We start from the raw sequence: 16,772 nt of genomic DNA, 5'->3' as shown, positions 1-16,772 counted from the left end.
AGTATAGGTTGAATTCTAAGAATTCATAGAATCTAGGAGTAAGGAGGTGATAAGTTTTCTTATTCTATGCTCTGATCAGAATACATTTGAAGAACTTGTTAATTCCTGGGAGATATATTTTAGGAAAGACATTTAGCATTCAGAATAATTCCAGAGGAGAGAGATCAGGATGGTGAAGGATAAAATCCCTGTCAAAAACGGCAACTGGTGATGTTTACTGCAGATGTTTACCATAAAGAAGAAAAGATGAGGATTTGGCATGACTGGGAGTTGTATATGTGTTCAAATAAAAAAATAACAAGACAAATAAATAATAGACTATTATGTTTAAATGACCCTCCAAAGGGTAGGACGAGACACAGAAAAACACATTTGGGATCACTGCATGAAAAAAACAAAACAACTAACTTCCAAACATTTAAGACTATTTTAAAAGGAATGGATTGCCTTAGGAAATTAACACGTGTGTGTGTGTGTGTGTGTGTGTGTGTGTGTGTGTGTGTGTGTGTGTGTGTTTGTGTGTGTGTGTGTGTGTGTTAGAGAGAAAAAGAAAGAGAAATAGAGAGATAGAGAGAAACAGAGCGAGACAGAGACTGTGCATGCTCGCAAAAACAGTGAGCAATCAATCACAAATGTAGGAACATTGTTCTTTGATTTACCTCGCATGGACCTCACAAACTTACCTGTTACTTTGTTCATGTACCTTTTAGGTAACTTCACCTTCCTACTCTGATAAGGTATCAAAGAAGGACTTTAATAGGAAAAAACACATTTTGTAATCATTCTTATTATCAATTTGTTCCAGCATCTAATTTTATTCACAGATTTCATAGAATTAAAATAGAATGTTCGCTTGTAACTTACCCTCTTTTGATTCCCTTTTCAGCAAACTTTCCCAAAGAATAGTAATTTCTCTGGTGCTTTAGCATTATTTCTCTCTCCAACTGCTAAACATATACCCCAATGGCAAGAAAAGTTTTAAAAACCAAAATATTCACAGCAACAACTTTTTGTAATAGCAAATAAGGAGGAATAGAGTAGCTGCTCATCGGCTGAAGAATGGCTAAACAAATTGTGGTTTGTTGACATAATGGAACATCATTGCATATGGCTAGGAATAATTTTATAGGAGGATGAGAATATTTATATGAATTAATGCAAAATGAAATAATGACAACCAGAACAACAATACAAATTATTAAGGGACAATAAAATAACTGTAACTGAATACTATGGAAATTATGATATCCAAACTTGGTCCAGATGTGACGGTACCATCTCCTATTTTTGCAGGGTGGAGGACTACTCAATATGGAACATTGCATGCGATATTGATGTAGTCATTAGGGATCTTTCACTAGAAGGGCGAGGAGAGAGATCTTGCAGAAAGAGGCTGATATGAAAGTAAATGATGACACATTTTAAAAAAGCAAGCTTTCTCCCAATTGTCTCTGGCTTTAAGTCTATGTAAAGCTTGTAAGGCTACGTAACTTACAAATAAGTGTAATTGGTTTCTTTACACTAATTGAAGTAGCAATATATATGCATACAACTGAGTTCATATGAGTTACTGGCACTGAAGCGGGAAGAGATGCCCTTTTCAGTGTCTCTCAAAAATAGTATATATATTGTCTTCCTGAATTTATCTAATTTTTGGTTTTGGAGTTAATTATTTCAGGATAAGTTTTTTAAGGCTGTTAAATTAATTTTTAAGTTAATAAAAGTAAATCCAGGCTTGTTTTTAAAGCATTTTCTATTTTCTAAATGTCAAGCCAGATCACTTCCACATTCCAACTCTTATGAATTGGAATTTTCGAGGTGGTCTCTTGCAAGTACAGTCCCAACATGAATTGTGAACCCTCTTTACCATATTCCTGCATGGCTCATCTGTTATCTTATGGTCTTTTTAGATGGGGCAGCAAGTAGCTGTTTTCTGCTTTTTGCTCTTCCTCAGCCTGTCCAGAAGCCATATGAGCACTATTAGGCCTTATAAAACAATGACTATGTAAGCACTTCTCTGTTAATTCCCCTTTTTTATTCTGACATCTGGAAAGGCCATCAACCTTCCTTTCCTCAGGCCCATTTTACAAAGTGGTGGGTTGGTGACTAGATCTTTTCAATGATTTTGTAGGTCTGCAATTAAAAGAATTTTAATTAAATTTCTTTAGAATCTAGGTTGGCTGACTTTTTGGGGGGGTATCCTTATGATTGGCTCATGATAAGCACTTAAACTGATTCACTCTTGAACATTTCTACTGATGGGAAACTTTCTAATGACTAAGAGAACTCATCTAACTTTTGGAGTAGCGGTAAGCCTATTCTCTTATCTCATTGGCACTTTTTATACATTTGCAAACTTTTGCAAACGATCTTGCTTTGCTCCTTGAAATCCATATCTTATGTTATTTTTTTTCCCATATGCTACCTTTCTTTCAATAGGCACTGATGTAACAGTTCCAAAATAAAAGACCATACTTACAGCAATAGAAAAACATACATTCATGGGACCTTCATTTCTTAGCAAAAAACAAGGAGATGTAGAATGGATCTGAATCTAGAATTTTAGAGCAAACTGAACTTACCATAAATGTTAATATTGGAAAAAAAAACTCCAGTTAAATATTTTGACAAACTTACCCCTTTGACACATGCTGCACAGGTGCTAAATTTTTCTTGGGAGAAATATGCATTATTGGAATTTTTTTCCCAGGAATTTTATTTTCCTCATCTTTACCATACTGATGGCTCTCCATAGCAAATTGATCATTAACTTTATCAACTGTTCTATTTTCTGTTATTTTATCAACATCTTTGTCCTCCACTGTTTCCATTCCATTGATTTGATGCTTTTGCTTTTCCTCTTCCACCTAAAAGGAAAGCTTAGCATCATTGTCACTTTATTGATGTGTGTTGTCTGTGTGTAAATGTGTGCATATACACATACACACACTTTTATACACATGTATTTATATGCTTACTTAGGTACAAGTACTAAACTTGTGATTTAACTAGTACAAGGAGCCATCTGACAAGAAAATTCCTTCTATCAATTCTACCAATGTTTAGACCATTGACATGTTAAATGACTTGCCTATCTATGTCAGAGGTGGGACTTGAACTAATCTTCTTAGCTCACTATCAAATATATCAGGCTGCCTTTCATTTTTTTACTTTTATTTTGAAATACACATTATCCTCAATATATATTACCTTCATTTTATTTTCTGGGTACAAAAATGGTCATACTTTTATAAATTTTGTATGAAAGCAGAAAAATTTACTGAAGTTTCAAAATGATAGCTCAATTACTATCTCATTTTGTTTGTCATCATATTTTCATATTGTTCTCTCATTTCTCTCCTTTAATAAGCAGATAGGAACAAAGAGATACAACATCTGACTATTTCTGGGCTTTCCCACCATTTCCTCACACTGACCAGATAGATCAAGCTTATTTCCCACCATATGATGGTACCCCATCCCATTTCGCATTTCTCATTCCTTACTGTCAAGTTCAAAAAGTAAAACAAAAACAAAAGCAAAAAACCCCCTTGAAGTTAATCACTGAAATATTGGATTAACAACACAGGAAATTGAAGTAGAATGAGATTTAGGCACCATGACTACTATGTGATGGAAAATCGATGCCATTATTCCATGTTTACAGAAGTTTACAGAAGCACAATGTTTTTAGCAAAGAAAAAAAAAATAGGAAAAATATCTTAATCTAATGCTACCATTTTATATATGAGAAACCTGAAGGATAGATACATTAAGTAACTTGGTCAAAATCATGTTAATAAACTAGTAACAGAATCCAGCATACTGGGTGAAGGTCCCCACATTTGATTTAGAATGAAGTTGCATTATTTAGTACTTTATGGTAACATTGAAGTGTTACAAGCAGCAGTTGAATCAGTCTTAACTGAAGGGTTTTGGCTCTCTCTCTTTACTATTTTCTCTTATGTCATCAGTTATTGTGAAAGGATAATTAGAAGACTGGTGAAGGTACAGATGAACCAAGGCCATGTAACCTAACTTCCCTGAGGCTAACCTTTCCTCATTCACAAGATAAGGGGGTTTGATTCTATTACTGTCAATGCTCCTTCCAACAACAACAACAAAAAAAAATAAGATTCAATGAATGAATCATCTTAGTTTGATAGCGTCTAAAGTCAATCGCTTATGCAAACATATCACAAGTCAGCATTTTGCCATTGTTTTTCGATCATTTCTCCCATTTTATATTATTTCTAAGTGCTAAAATGACATCTATAGCAAATGAAAATATATTTTGAAAAAAATAACTAAACACAAGAGGAGGAGCTTTAAACTTACTCAGAAGATGTAAGTTTAAGTCTCAATTCTATAATTTATTATTTGTGGAACAGAAAATACTGTATTAATGCCCTTTTGAAAAATGTTAAATGATTCACAAAATTGTGTTTCATTTTCTTTTGAAATACAGAAATGGAATGATTTTAGTAAAATCACTAAAGATGGACTAACAGATCACCATAAAATATTAGTTTAATCAGATGCATTAGAATTTTTCCAAAGTTGGCTTATGTTTTTAGTATTTTAAATCACACCACCTTACATTTGGCTAAGAAAATAAAAATGTCCATAGAAAGCAAAATTCTTTCAAATATCAAATATTTCAAGGATTTGCATAAAAAAGGATCTTGAGCTCAGGTTTGTTTTGGATCTGTGTCTTAATTATCTTTAAGCCTATCCTTGTTCTTTTGGCTACCTAGTCCAATTTGTGTGTTTGATTTAGAAAGTTTCTTGTCAACATGTCAAATACTTGGGAAATTGATGGGAATAATTTAGATGACCAAAATAGAAAACACTATAAAAAGGCTTTCTGCATATTTTCCTTAATGCAACCTTCAATATACTTTGTACAAATAGCAAGCATTTAACCAAAGCATTTTCATCATGTGAAAAATCAGTTCCACAGGATGATTGATTTAGAGGAAAAATAGATATAGAGTGTCAGAAGCTACCTCTTTTTGTGGTGATATTTTTTCTTTCTCGAAAGTCAGAGATTCTGCTTGCAACATTCTTAACTCATTTGTCAGTCTTTGTGTATCTTGCCTCCAATCTTTATGCAGGCGCATTTTGGAGATTTTGTCCCTATGGGAGTGCATCTCAAAACTTACCTCATATGTAGAGTGGTAGTCATTGTCAAGACTGCTCTGAGATGAGGTTTCTAGATGTTTTGTTTTCTTCTTGCATTTTCTTGGTTTAATAAGTTCAGCTTTTTTGTCTTGGTTAATTGATTTCATATTATCAGACAGAGTAAGCTGAACATGACTTCCTGGACCACATGATTGGAGCAAACTTGGGATGTTTCTGTGCTGACTAAATGTCATTTCTGTGCCAAATGATCTATCTTCCTTAATTCCATTTATAGCAACTTTTGAGTCAGCTTTTATTATATTTTTTGCAACATAAGCAGCATTGCAATCATGTTTCCTCTCCAACTTCGAATGCCTGGAACTTTTGTGACTGTCATTTATCTTAGAAATATTTGGAGAATCCCATGACGGAATATCTGAAAAGAAAATATTTGAGTTAAATAGAATATTTTATTCTGATTAAATCAAGATCATATGTAACATAAATACAAGATAACATGGATACTCTAGCAGTTAATTTGAAATTCACTTTGAAAATTAAGTTTGCTGAGAGCTATATAGAATAGGAAAACATGGAGAGAAATTCAGCAGTAAAGTTTTATGTTTGGTTGAAACAAAATCTTCATAAAGGAGATTATGATTCAGTTATGGCATTCATGAATTATCCAATGATAACATTAAAAAAACAACACTGGTCAGTATGGTAATTCCATCTCATTCAAATCTATGTCATGGAAACAATTACCGCGAAGCGTCAGTTAACCAGGTACTTTAATAGTGGGGAAAATTAAATTGATTCTATTTAACTTTTCGAGGAAGTGAACATATAAATAACTGAAAAGAACCGATAAAAGGAAAATCCTCTATCCATGGATTCTCTATGTGTATAAAATGCATTCAGGTTTTAAGATAGGAAACTCTGAAAACAAAAAAGAAGAAAGTGGAAATTACAATTAATTAATCACAGAAGACAATGTGAGAGGAGGAAATTGAAAGATACCTATTCTAAAGACACTACCTACATTCTAGGCTGCTGAGAGCATTCAGCACAAGTCAGGGAACTTGATTATCACTTGGCTTTACATTTACTTTGCTTACCTCTACCAACAAAATGTGGAATGGAACAATTTGACCAAATAACATACTTAGAGAAAATTCAGAATCTTAAATAACTACCTTCTAGAGGTTGTTTTTCTTTCTCCTGTCTTACAGGTGGTTCACACGGCTTCTCAGACCCTGGCTTTTTTGCTGGAAATTTGTAGCTTGGGTCAGACCCACTTCCAGTGTCTTTCTCGTTTTTGAACAAAGCATTTGTTGTCTTTGTGGTTTCTCCGTGATTGTGACTTGACTTTGAAGGGGATTTGCGAGCATGTTTGCTGCTCTCCACCTTCAAACTTTGTTGATTTTTATTTTTGTCACCAGGACTTGTTGAGTCCCAGGAAGAAGTATCTGAAAGGAAAATATTTGCGATAAATCGAACATTAGTTTTACCTATGTCATATATTATTTTTTTCCTAGCATGTTACTCAAATCACCACCTATACTTTTAATTTAATTTTGCTTATGTGTTGCATTTGATCTTTCAGATAACATGACAAAAGGCTCACAAAAACTCTTTGACTTCACTATACAGCCTACTCTGATTCTCGATCATCAGCTCTAATTATGTATGTTACCTAATAAATACTATCTGCAAATGTGGTTGCAAGGAATGTCTTAGTAAGATAGTTAGGGAAAGATTTTTGAATATACCGATGAAACTTAAAATATATATCTGAATTCAAACTATTCAGCATTCTGAAATCGAATGTCAACCTCTGATTTTTGAACCTGGGATATATTTCCAGAGAATTCCCAATTGGCTTAGGAAGAGAGAGGATAAAAACAATTTTTTAAAAGTTTCCATCTTATTATTTCAAAACACAGAAAAAAAACCAAAGAAAAACAAAACCAAAAAAAAAAGGAAGAAAGAAAAAAAAATCATAAATCTTAATAGCAAAACCACTAGCCAAGACAGTCTCAAAGAAATTGAGAAAGTAAATGAGAATTGCTTCTTTCAGTAACTATTTTATTCGGATTAAATCAAGAAAATATGTAACCAAAATGAGGTCAATACTCTAGCAGTTAACTTGAAATTCATTTTGAAAATTAGTTATATGATAGCTAAATAGTCTAGGAAACCATTGAGAGAAATTCAATGGTAAAATTGTATATTTGGCTGAAACAAAATCTTCATAAACATTTAATCCAGAACAAGAATCAGTTTTGGAATTCATGAATTATTCAATGATAAGATTAAAAAAAAAATAACATTGCTTGTAATTCCATCTCATTCAAATCAATGCCATGGAAACATTTACTGGGAAGCTTCACTTAACCAGGTAATTTAATACATGGGGAAAGTTAAATTCATTGTGTTTAACTTTTGTGGAAGCGAGCATAAAAATAACTGAAAATAACAGAAAAAAGGAAAATACTTCCTATAGGGATTTTCTGTTTGAGTATAAAGCACACAGGTTTTCTGATTTGAAACTCAAAGAAGAAGAAATAGGAAATTACAGTTAATTACACACAGAAAACAATGTGAGAGGAGGAAATTGAAAGATACCTATTCAAAAGCTATTTCCTAGATTCTAGGCTGCTGAGAGCATTAACCACAAGGTAGTGAATTTTATTATCACATGACTTTAGATTTACTTTCCTTATCTCTAAGAATAAAATGTGGAATAGATTTGAATGAGATGGTCACCTCCTTTTAACATTCTGAAACTCTATTACTGGTCTCTAAGGGTTAGCAATGTGGGCCAACAAAGAACTCCCAGTCCCTCTGGAGCTCTTCATTTTTTTTGTATTTAAGGGAGTCTTTGCTTGCTTTCTCTTCCTGGTTCTACCACCTATGTTTCTCACTTCCTGCTGCCTATGCTTTTCTCACATTTACTCACTTTTCTTACCATTTACTGTCATCAGCCTACAGTACAGGGATCTGAACAGAAACAGAATAATCTAATCTTTAATCAGCAGCTCTTTTAAGTTTTTACAAATGAAGTTTTATAACACATTCAGGTTACATTTTATCTATTAAGACACAAAGGCATAACTCAACCATAGATCTCAAGAGTCTGGGGCTGAGAGAGATCAATGAGTCTCACCTCTGAATCACACTGATTGTGTGACTGAACAAAGCACTTAAACTCTCAGTGCTCTAGACAATTGTCTGAGACTTTTTCAATGAAATTAAAAGTCTAATCTCTATATCAAAAAGAATTATGGGAGATGGTCTCACATCATATTAGGATTCACCTGTATAACTAACCAATGCATATTAACAGAGACAATTCCTCAGGCCAATCAGTCACTCCACAACATACATATTTATTTCTGTTCTCTGTTTGTCCTTTGAACTCTTCTCTTCTTCCAGTATCTCTCTTTTTTTTTTCCTGCTCAGGCATGCCTTCAGTGATAATGCTTATATGTCCTGAGAGAAGACTAGTTCTTCATGCAATTTCCTATCTTCTACAAATGTGATAGACTATTCCAGCCCCCATGTTGCAGCCCCTATTTCTCCACCTCCCAGATACCATTTTGCTTTTTTGTTTTTAATAGAAACTCCACTAAAACTCTACTATCTACATAATATTATATTACCTTCATGTTGTCCCAAAGAAATACTGTCTTTCATATTTTGATTTGTGGATACAAGTACACCTCCTGCAGATCTTTCCAGGACACTTTTAGGACAACACTGATTAAATGAAAACATAAACAAAATAGTTAGCAAGCCCACTGATGAAAGAACTCCTAAATATTTTGTGCTTGTAAATTGTGAAGAATTTCCACTTAAGAGAGAAATGAGGATTCTATTGGGAAATAAAATGTTTTTATAACATTTTCTTCAAAAGAACAACCTACATTTTACTCTTTGATGTTTTTTTCTTTAGAGGGGATAACTCTGGTAAACAGAGCTACAGGCTGAAATATACTTTTTCATACAGAAATGGCTAACTTGTAAATAATGATAAAATTTGACCTTAGGATATTATCTTTGTGATCGTCAGGGTTATAAGACATGATATCTATATCTATATCTATATCTATATCTATATCTATATCTATATACATATATCTATCTATCTATCTATCTATATATAATACTATTTTCACATGCTAACAATATGGAAGAAGAAAATTTGTTTATAATGCCCCTTAGAATTATTTGATAATGGCCTGAATCAGAAAGATTCATCTTCATGAATTAAATTCTAGTCTCAGACATTAGCTAAATGGTCTTAAGAAATTCTTTAGATACTGTTTGCCTCAATTTCTTACTAAGAAGCAAATGTCAATCCACTTCTGTCCCTTTGATAACACTAAATGTGCTCTTGAAGAATCAGACATGATGAAAAGGACTGAACAAGGACAAAGCCTTGCCCGGTGCAATTTGATCTGGGTTTAATCTATCTATCCATCTATTCATCTATATTTATATATGTCTGAAATTTGCATATGTACATATAACATACATACGCAAATATGTACACAAAATATATACACATATGTATAATATATATGTGTACAAATCTATATCTACATATATATCTATATATATATATATATATATATATATATATATATATATATATATCTATACACAAAAATACATACAAATAAAAAAAAAACACAAACAAAAAAAGAGGTTTTTTAAAAAAGCAAAAAAAGTATAAGAGAGGGATTAAGTTTCATATAAACTCACTGGTGGCATTTCTGCAATCATCATAGAAACAGAAAATTTTAACTTAACCCATCATCCACATCCACATCTATTGTACTATCTCATTCATTGGTTAGTTGAGTATTCAATACATCAACTATGATCACCTTGTCTACAACTCCCCCATGCTGTTAATTTTTTTTTCTCTTTAATTTCTTGTTCTCATATTTTATGTCTTTAATGCACTTGATGGCCTTCAAACACTTTTTTGCTCACAATTTTTTTTTTTTAATCTCTCATGTGGTACCAGGTAAAAACTGTCTCCTTCCTCCATTTTATATACATTTATAAGCATAATCATAAGCATACTCATTGCCCCTTTCTTATTTTCATATTTTATTCTTCTGCCTTTGGTTATTTCCGACTGGGCTTCAACTGGGCTTATCACAGTTGCAAAAGAGATTGTGCTGTGACCCAGATTTTTGGCCCTCTTTTGCCCGAAGATATGGAAACCATCTTACTTTACTCTCAAGTTCCTAAAATTTAAGTCAGTTTCCTGACAACTAACACATTAAAAAGTCCCCCAAATCTTTGCAACTTCTTCAAAGGGTATGCACTGTTTGATAACCCTTTGGGCATAGTTCCAAATTGCCCTCACAATTCCCCCAACAATGCACCAGCGTCCCAATTTTCCCACATCCTCTCCAGCATTCATTATTATCTTTTCCTGTCATCTTAGGCAATCTGAGAGGTGTGTAGTGGTGTCTTAATTTCCACTTGACAGTGGAAGCTATATCGCATTAAACTTAAGGCACAATAAATACTTATAGGTCTTTCTCACAAGAATTCTCATGAAAAACAGTTTTGCCCCAGTGTATACAATTTGGGTACAGCTATTCTTTTTCTGTTCAAATTGTATACATTACTGCTGAGGTCAATACAAAGGGAAATGGCAAAATTAGTTGTGCTTATTCAGGAAAGTCTTCACAAAAGCGGTAATAATTAGGGGTTAATAATAGCATCAAATTTTAAATTTCAGAAAGGAAGGAGGAAAACCTTCCAGGAGAGAGGACAGGAAGAAGAAATAAAAGATTTTTCAGGGAAGGTAATCTTGGACGTTTGCAGAGGACTGTTGCAGAGGACCTGTAATAGGAACAAATTATTTTCTACAAAAGAGATAATATGAGGACTCACCATCATTTGTCATCACAGTATAATAATATTTTGAAATTTTTTTAAGAAAACATTTTGAAATCAGTCTAGAAGATTACCTGTTGCAGGTTACCTTATACCCTATTGAAATAACTTTTGGCAAAAAAGTTATTTCAATAGGGTATAAAGTAACAAACTAAACTGGATTGGTTGTGAAAGTAGGAAATGTTAAATAATAACTTATTTAATTTAAGGAAAGATTCAGCAGTATGCATAGCAATTACTGGGTTGCACAAAGCAAAGGAGATCTTTTTTTAAGGCTAAGCATCTGGAAAATATAAAGCTATCATGAATAAAATTGGAACATAAGCTTTTATAAAATAATCCATGCATATGTTTTGATAATAAAACAAGAAATATGATATGACTTCCAAAAGGGCAAAAAATTGGACAGTATACTTACTGAGACACCACAGGTCTTGCTAAAATCACATCTGTTTTATTATTCTTAGATAGGACAATAGAAATGTGCAATTGAGAACAACTAAAAGAGACCTTAGAAGTCATCTATGATTCATATCACAAGTAGGACTTCTAAGCAAGTTTATAAGAAAGACCATTCAAAAGAATCCAGGATAATAGTCATTAACTAATTAGAGACTTAGAATATTGGAGAAGAGCTTGATTTGTTCAATTCGGAGTTAAGTCAGAACCATTACCCCAGGTTGGAAATCACAGAAAAGTAAATTGTAGCTCAACACTAGAAAACATCCCTAACAATTCGAGCCATTCAAATATAAAGTTTACCCGGGTAGTAATTTTTCAGTCACAAAAGGTTTTTAACTAGTTTTGGGGGATACTGCAGAGAAGATTATTTAGGATAAAGATAAATTAGATTAACGTTCATTAATACTAAGATTTTATTATCACGGAATGTTTTAATGCCACACTAACATGTATATACATTGATATTTTCTAAAAGTATATACATTTCTAGATATTTTCCCATTGGTAAATAAATTTTAACCTGTCTGTAAGAAAGAATTCAGACTTTTTCACATGAATGCAGATCTATGGCAATTCTTTTAACACGTTATTTTGGCTACTAAAGGGAAAATAATCATGTAATCAAGTAAGTAAGTTAGTATGTTAGAAATGTATAAAAAGGCCAACACTATCAAGGGACTCTTCTCTACTTTTATTACCTAACAAGGGTTGAAGTTTTGCTGTTAGTCCTGCTACCTCCAAAGAAAATTTCAACTCCATAATTAAGACAAAAATTCATTTGAAAATACACCAAGTTCCTAAAAACACTTACATTAAAAGTAGCATAAAAGGTAATTTACTAAAATGAAATATCAGAAATTTCAATATACTTTCATACCTGTTTCTGGTCTCTTTTATCAAAGCGTTCTTGATTTCTGTCTGATGATTCTTTAAATTTCGATTTTTGTTTCAAGTCTAAATTGATATTTAAATGAAAATTTAATTTATTTACAATTACTTTTCTTATATAAATAAGATCCCCCCCATTTTGAGGGAAGATATATAATGTAAGAAATTTTTAGCTTACTAATTACACATTTAACTGATTCTTTTATAATTTCAATCTACTGCTACATTCTATGTTTTTTTTTGTGTGTGTAAGATATTTATTTTATACGAGCAAAGCACAGGAAGACATAAAGACTAATTTATATACTCAATGTAGCTGAAACTGTTACATTCGAAAAGTAAAGGTAAACTGAGAGAAGTAAATCTATGTCTGATTTATTGGGCTAGCAAGTAAGCAATAAATTGGGTCAATGGACTTTCTCAATAATCAAAGACTAAGAGTTAGTGATTACTGACCTTGATATAGGTTTGGGAAAGAGAAGAAAGGAAGTGGGGAAGTGGGAAAAACAATGCCATAGCTTAGAGAATGGCATCATGACGATGGGAACAACATGACAGACTGCTAGTTGAGAATCAGGGGTTAGCAACAACGCCTTCCTTCTGTTTTGTGACCAAGAAATCTTCCTTTTTGAGTCCATCTCCAAGATCAGAGACATTGGACTAGACTTCTTTGGATTACAAATCAAATATTCTTGAAGAATATATTTGTGGATGAAGATCCTACACCATATGCATCCAAGGATAACAGATTTCCTTACACAAGAATAGAAACATAACAAGAGAACTGGATTTTTAAAGGTAATTCATGACAGAACAGATTAATTTTTGAACTAAGCTCAGAGACAAAAATCATGAAAGTCAGAAAGAAGATAAAATCAATTTTTAAAAGACAGAATCAAACCGATATTTAAAAACACAGAGAGAATGGAATATAAATTGTAATTGTGAAACCACTGACCAGGATTGTCTCAAAGAAATAGGGAAATAAAATAAATGAAATCTGATTTCTTCAGTTAGTCTATAAGCTACTCTGATTAAAATCAAGGAAACATGTAACATGGATCCAGTAGCTAATTTGAAATTCATTTTAAAAATTAGTTATCAGGGGCAGCTAGGTGGCACAGTGGAGAGCACCAGCCTTGAATTCAGGAGGACCAGAGTTCAAATCTGGTCTCAGACACTTAACACTTCCTAGCTGTGTGACCCTGGGCAAGTCACTTAACCCCAGCCTCAGGGGGGAAAAATAATAAAATAAAAATTAGTTATCTGAGAGCTAGATAGAATAGGATATGATGGAGTAGTAATTCAGTGGTGAAAAGATTAACAGAACTTTTAGAGAATTGTACCTATCAACAAAGTTAGCTCTAAATAATCCAAAATGACAGAAAAAAAGAAAAAAAAATTCATATATGGATTTTATTTGGGGATATTCAAACCTAAAGATTTTTGGATTTTTTAAAAAAAAGTAGGAATTTACAATTAAGTACACAGAAGACAATTAGAGCACAATTAGGACACAAGTTTAACCTAGCCCCTTTCAGTATTTGTCGAAGATGTTACAGGGGATTAGAGGAGAAAATCAGAACACTTGTTAGAATGATACCTCCTAGATTCTAGTCTGTTGAGAAGATTAACCACAGGGCAGTGAATTTCATTATGACATGACTTTACCATTTATTCAACTTACTTCTACTAAGAATAAAGTTTGTAATGTTACAAATTGAGCAAATAAATTCAGAATATTAACGCCTATATCTTATGTTTTGGGGCTTCTTTTTCTAGAGGTGGTTCACAATGCTTCTGGGGGCCTGGTTTTTCTACTTGAACTCCAACCTTATAGGGCCCACTTCCAGCTGCAGCTCCTTCATCTTCTTTTAATTGAATATTTCTAAGCTCTGTGGAACCTAGTTATTTTTAGTCACTGGCAAGGATTTGCAAGGATGATTCTTTTGCAAGTTTAAATTCTTGGAACTTCTGTGATTTATCTCAGAAGTACTTGTAGAATCCAAGTTTAAAGCATCTCAAAAGTAAATACTTTAATATAATATTTTAAAATAATATTTTAGTTTTATCTAACTGACACATTTTTTCATAGAATGTCACTCAAAATTTCCAACTATGTTTTTTTTTTTGTTGTTGTTGTTGTTGTTTGTTTTTATTTGTGATATTTTGTCTTTCAGGTAACATGACAAAAAATCACCAACAACTGTTTTCCTTCAATACTGAGCCTATTCTCTTTTACTTGGATTATCAGCTCTCTTGGATTATCAAAGCCTCTCTCTACGTGTGTGTTGCCACAAGGAGTACATTAATAAGATCCTTGCAAAGACCTTTTAAATTTAACATGCATATTTCAAACATGTATTCATATTTGAGTTTTCAAATTTCTTAGGATTATAAAATAGTCTGAAACTGATTTTTTTAAACCTCTGATTTATTTAGAGAAAACTCTTAGTTAAGAAAATAGATGCTAGTCCCTTCATTGCAACTTACAGACTTAAAGAGTTACCAAGATAGGATACTTTGAGGTTAAGTCACTTGCCCAGCATCACATAAGTAATATGAATCATAGATAAAACTAAAAACCATGTGTTTTAGTCTAAGCTTTTAGTCTAGCTTTTTACCCATTATTTTGAAATATTTTCCCACAGAAAATGCTTACAATTTACATTCTTTCAGTGAATATATATTTTTAAAAATGAAGTAGCCTTTCTTCTATGTATGATTGTATCATTTTTTTCTAACATGAACTACTTTCATCTAAGTTATTTTTTTCTCAGAATAATCTTACTTCTTGAAGATTAGTCCTTAACTTGGAATATATATTCATAATTTAGTAAAAAAAAACAAAAAACCTCAACAATTTAAACATTTGGGGGCCTGATTGTCCTACTTGAATTCCAACCTTTATGAGTTTAATATTCCCTTTAAAATGTGACAAAATTACATTTATGCAAAAAAGTATAAATAGTAAATAATTATGGATGAAAGGGCTTAATCATGCCAGAATATCTAATAAACAGTTAATTTTGGGGTCTCTAAAGTTTCTTTATCTTTTATTTAATTATGCCATCTCCAGAAACTAGGCATGGACCCACATTTAACACCACATACTAAGATAAAATCAAAATGGGCCCAAGATTTAGGCATAAAGAACGAAATCATAAATAAATGGGAGGAACATGGGATGGTTTACCTCTCAGACTTGTGGAGGAGGAAGGAATTTGTGTCCAAGGGAGAACTAGAGATCTTTATAGATCACAAAATAGAAAATTTTGATTACGCCAAATTAAAAAGTTTCTGCACAAACAAAACTAATGCAAACAAGATTAGAAGGGAAGTAACAAATTGGGAAAACATTTTTACAGTTAAAGGTTCTGATAAAAGCCTCATCTCCAAAATATACAGAGAATTGACTTTAATTTATAAGAAATCAAGCCATTACTCCAATTGATAAATGGTCAAAGGATATGAACAGACAATTTTCAGATGATGAAATTAAAACTATTTCCACTCATATGAAAGTATGTTCCAAGTCACTATTGATCAGAAAAATGCAAATTAAGACAACTCTGAGATATCATTACACATCTGTCTGATTGGCTAAGATGACAGGAACTAATAACAATGAATGTTGGAGGGGCTGTGGGAAAACTGGGACACTGATGCATTGTTGGTGGAGTTGTGAAAGAATCCAACCATTCTGGAGAGCAATCTGGAATTATGCCCCAAAAGTTATCAAAATGTGCATACCCTTTGACCGAGCAGTGCTACTATTGGGCTTATATCCCAAGGAAATGCAAAAGAATGGAAAGGGACCTGTATGTGCCAAAATGTTTGTGGCAGCCCTTTTCATAGTGGCTAGAAACTGGAAAATGAATGTATGTCCATCAATTGGAGAATGGTTGAGTAAATTATGGTATATGAATGTTATGGAATATTATTGTTCTATAAGAAATGACCAACTGGAGGAATACAGAGAGGCTTGGAGAGACTTATATCAACTGATGCTGAGTGAAACGAGTAGAACTAGGGGATCATTATACACTTCAACAATGATACTGTATGAGGATGTATTCTGATGGAAGTGAATATCTTCAACATAGAGAAGAGCTAATCCAATTCCAATTGATTCATGATGGACAGAATCAGCTACACCCAGAAAAGGAACACTGGGAAATGAGTGTAAACTGAGAGCAATGCTTTTTGTTTTGTTTTGTTTCTCTTCCCAGATTATTTTTATCTTGCGAATACAATCCTTCCTTTGCAACACCAACAACAAAATTCGGTTCTGCACACATATATTGTACCTAGGATATACTATAAGATATTTAATATGTATGGGAATGCCTGCCATCTAGGGGAGGGGGTGG

At 32.7% G+C, this 16,772-nt stretch overlaps 1 protein-coding gene across 3 annotated transcripts in view; it reads right to left on the bottom strand.

Moving 5' to 3' along the window:
• LOC141544748 (uncharacterized) overlaps positions 1-16,772 on the bottom strand; it is a 101,048-nt gene that overhangs the window by 9,488 nt on the left and 74,788 nt on the right. For 2 of the 3 annotated variants that reach the window (XM_074271252.1, XM_074271253.1), the window contains 5 exons: positions 12,389-12,465; positions 8,790-8,886; positions 6,321-6,593; positions 5,166-5,560; positions 2,638-2,867 (listed from right to left, as the gene is read on the bottom strand). In XM_074271252.1, the coding sequence (XP_074127353.1) occupies positions 2,638-2,867; positions 5,166-5,560; positions 6,321-6,593; positions 8,790-8,886; positions 12,389-12,465 (1,072 nt within the window). The remainder of the gene's footprint in view (positions 1-2,637; positions 2,868-5,165; positions 5,561-6,320; positions 6,594-8,789; positions 8,887-12,388; positions 12,466-16,772) is intronic. The other variant, XM_074271254.1, reaches the window with a different exon arrangement.

The sequence above is a fragment of the Sminthopsis crassicaudata genome, chromosome 5, assembly GCF_048593235.1.
Source record: "Sminthopsis crassicaudata isolate SCR6 chromosome 5, ASM4859323v1, whole genome shotgun sequence".
NCBI classification, from domain to species: domain Eukaryota; kingdom Metazoa; phylum Chordata; class Mammalia; order Dasyuromorphia; family Dasyuridae; genus Sminthopsis; species Sminthopsis crassicaudata.
The sequence above is the reverse complement of the archived record's forward strand: the minus strand, read 5'-3'. Positions and strand labels throughout refer to the sequence as shown.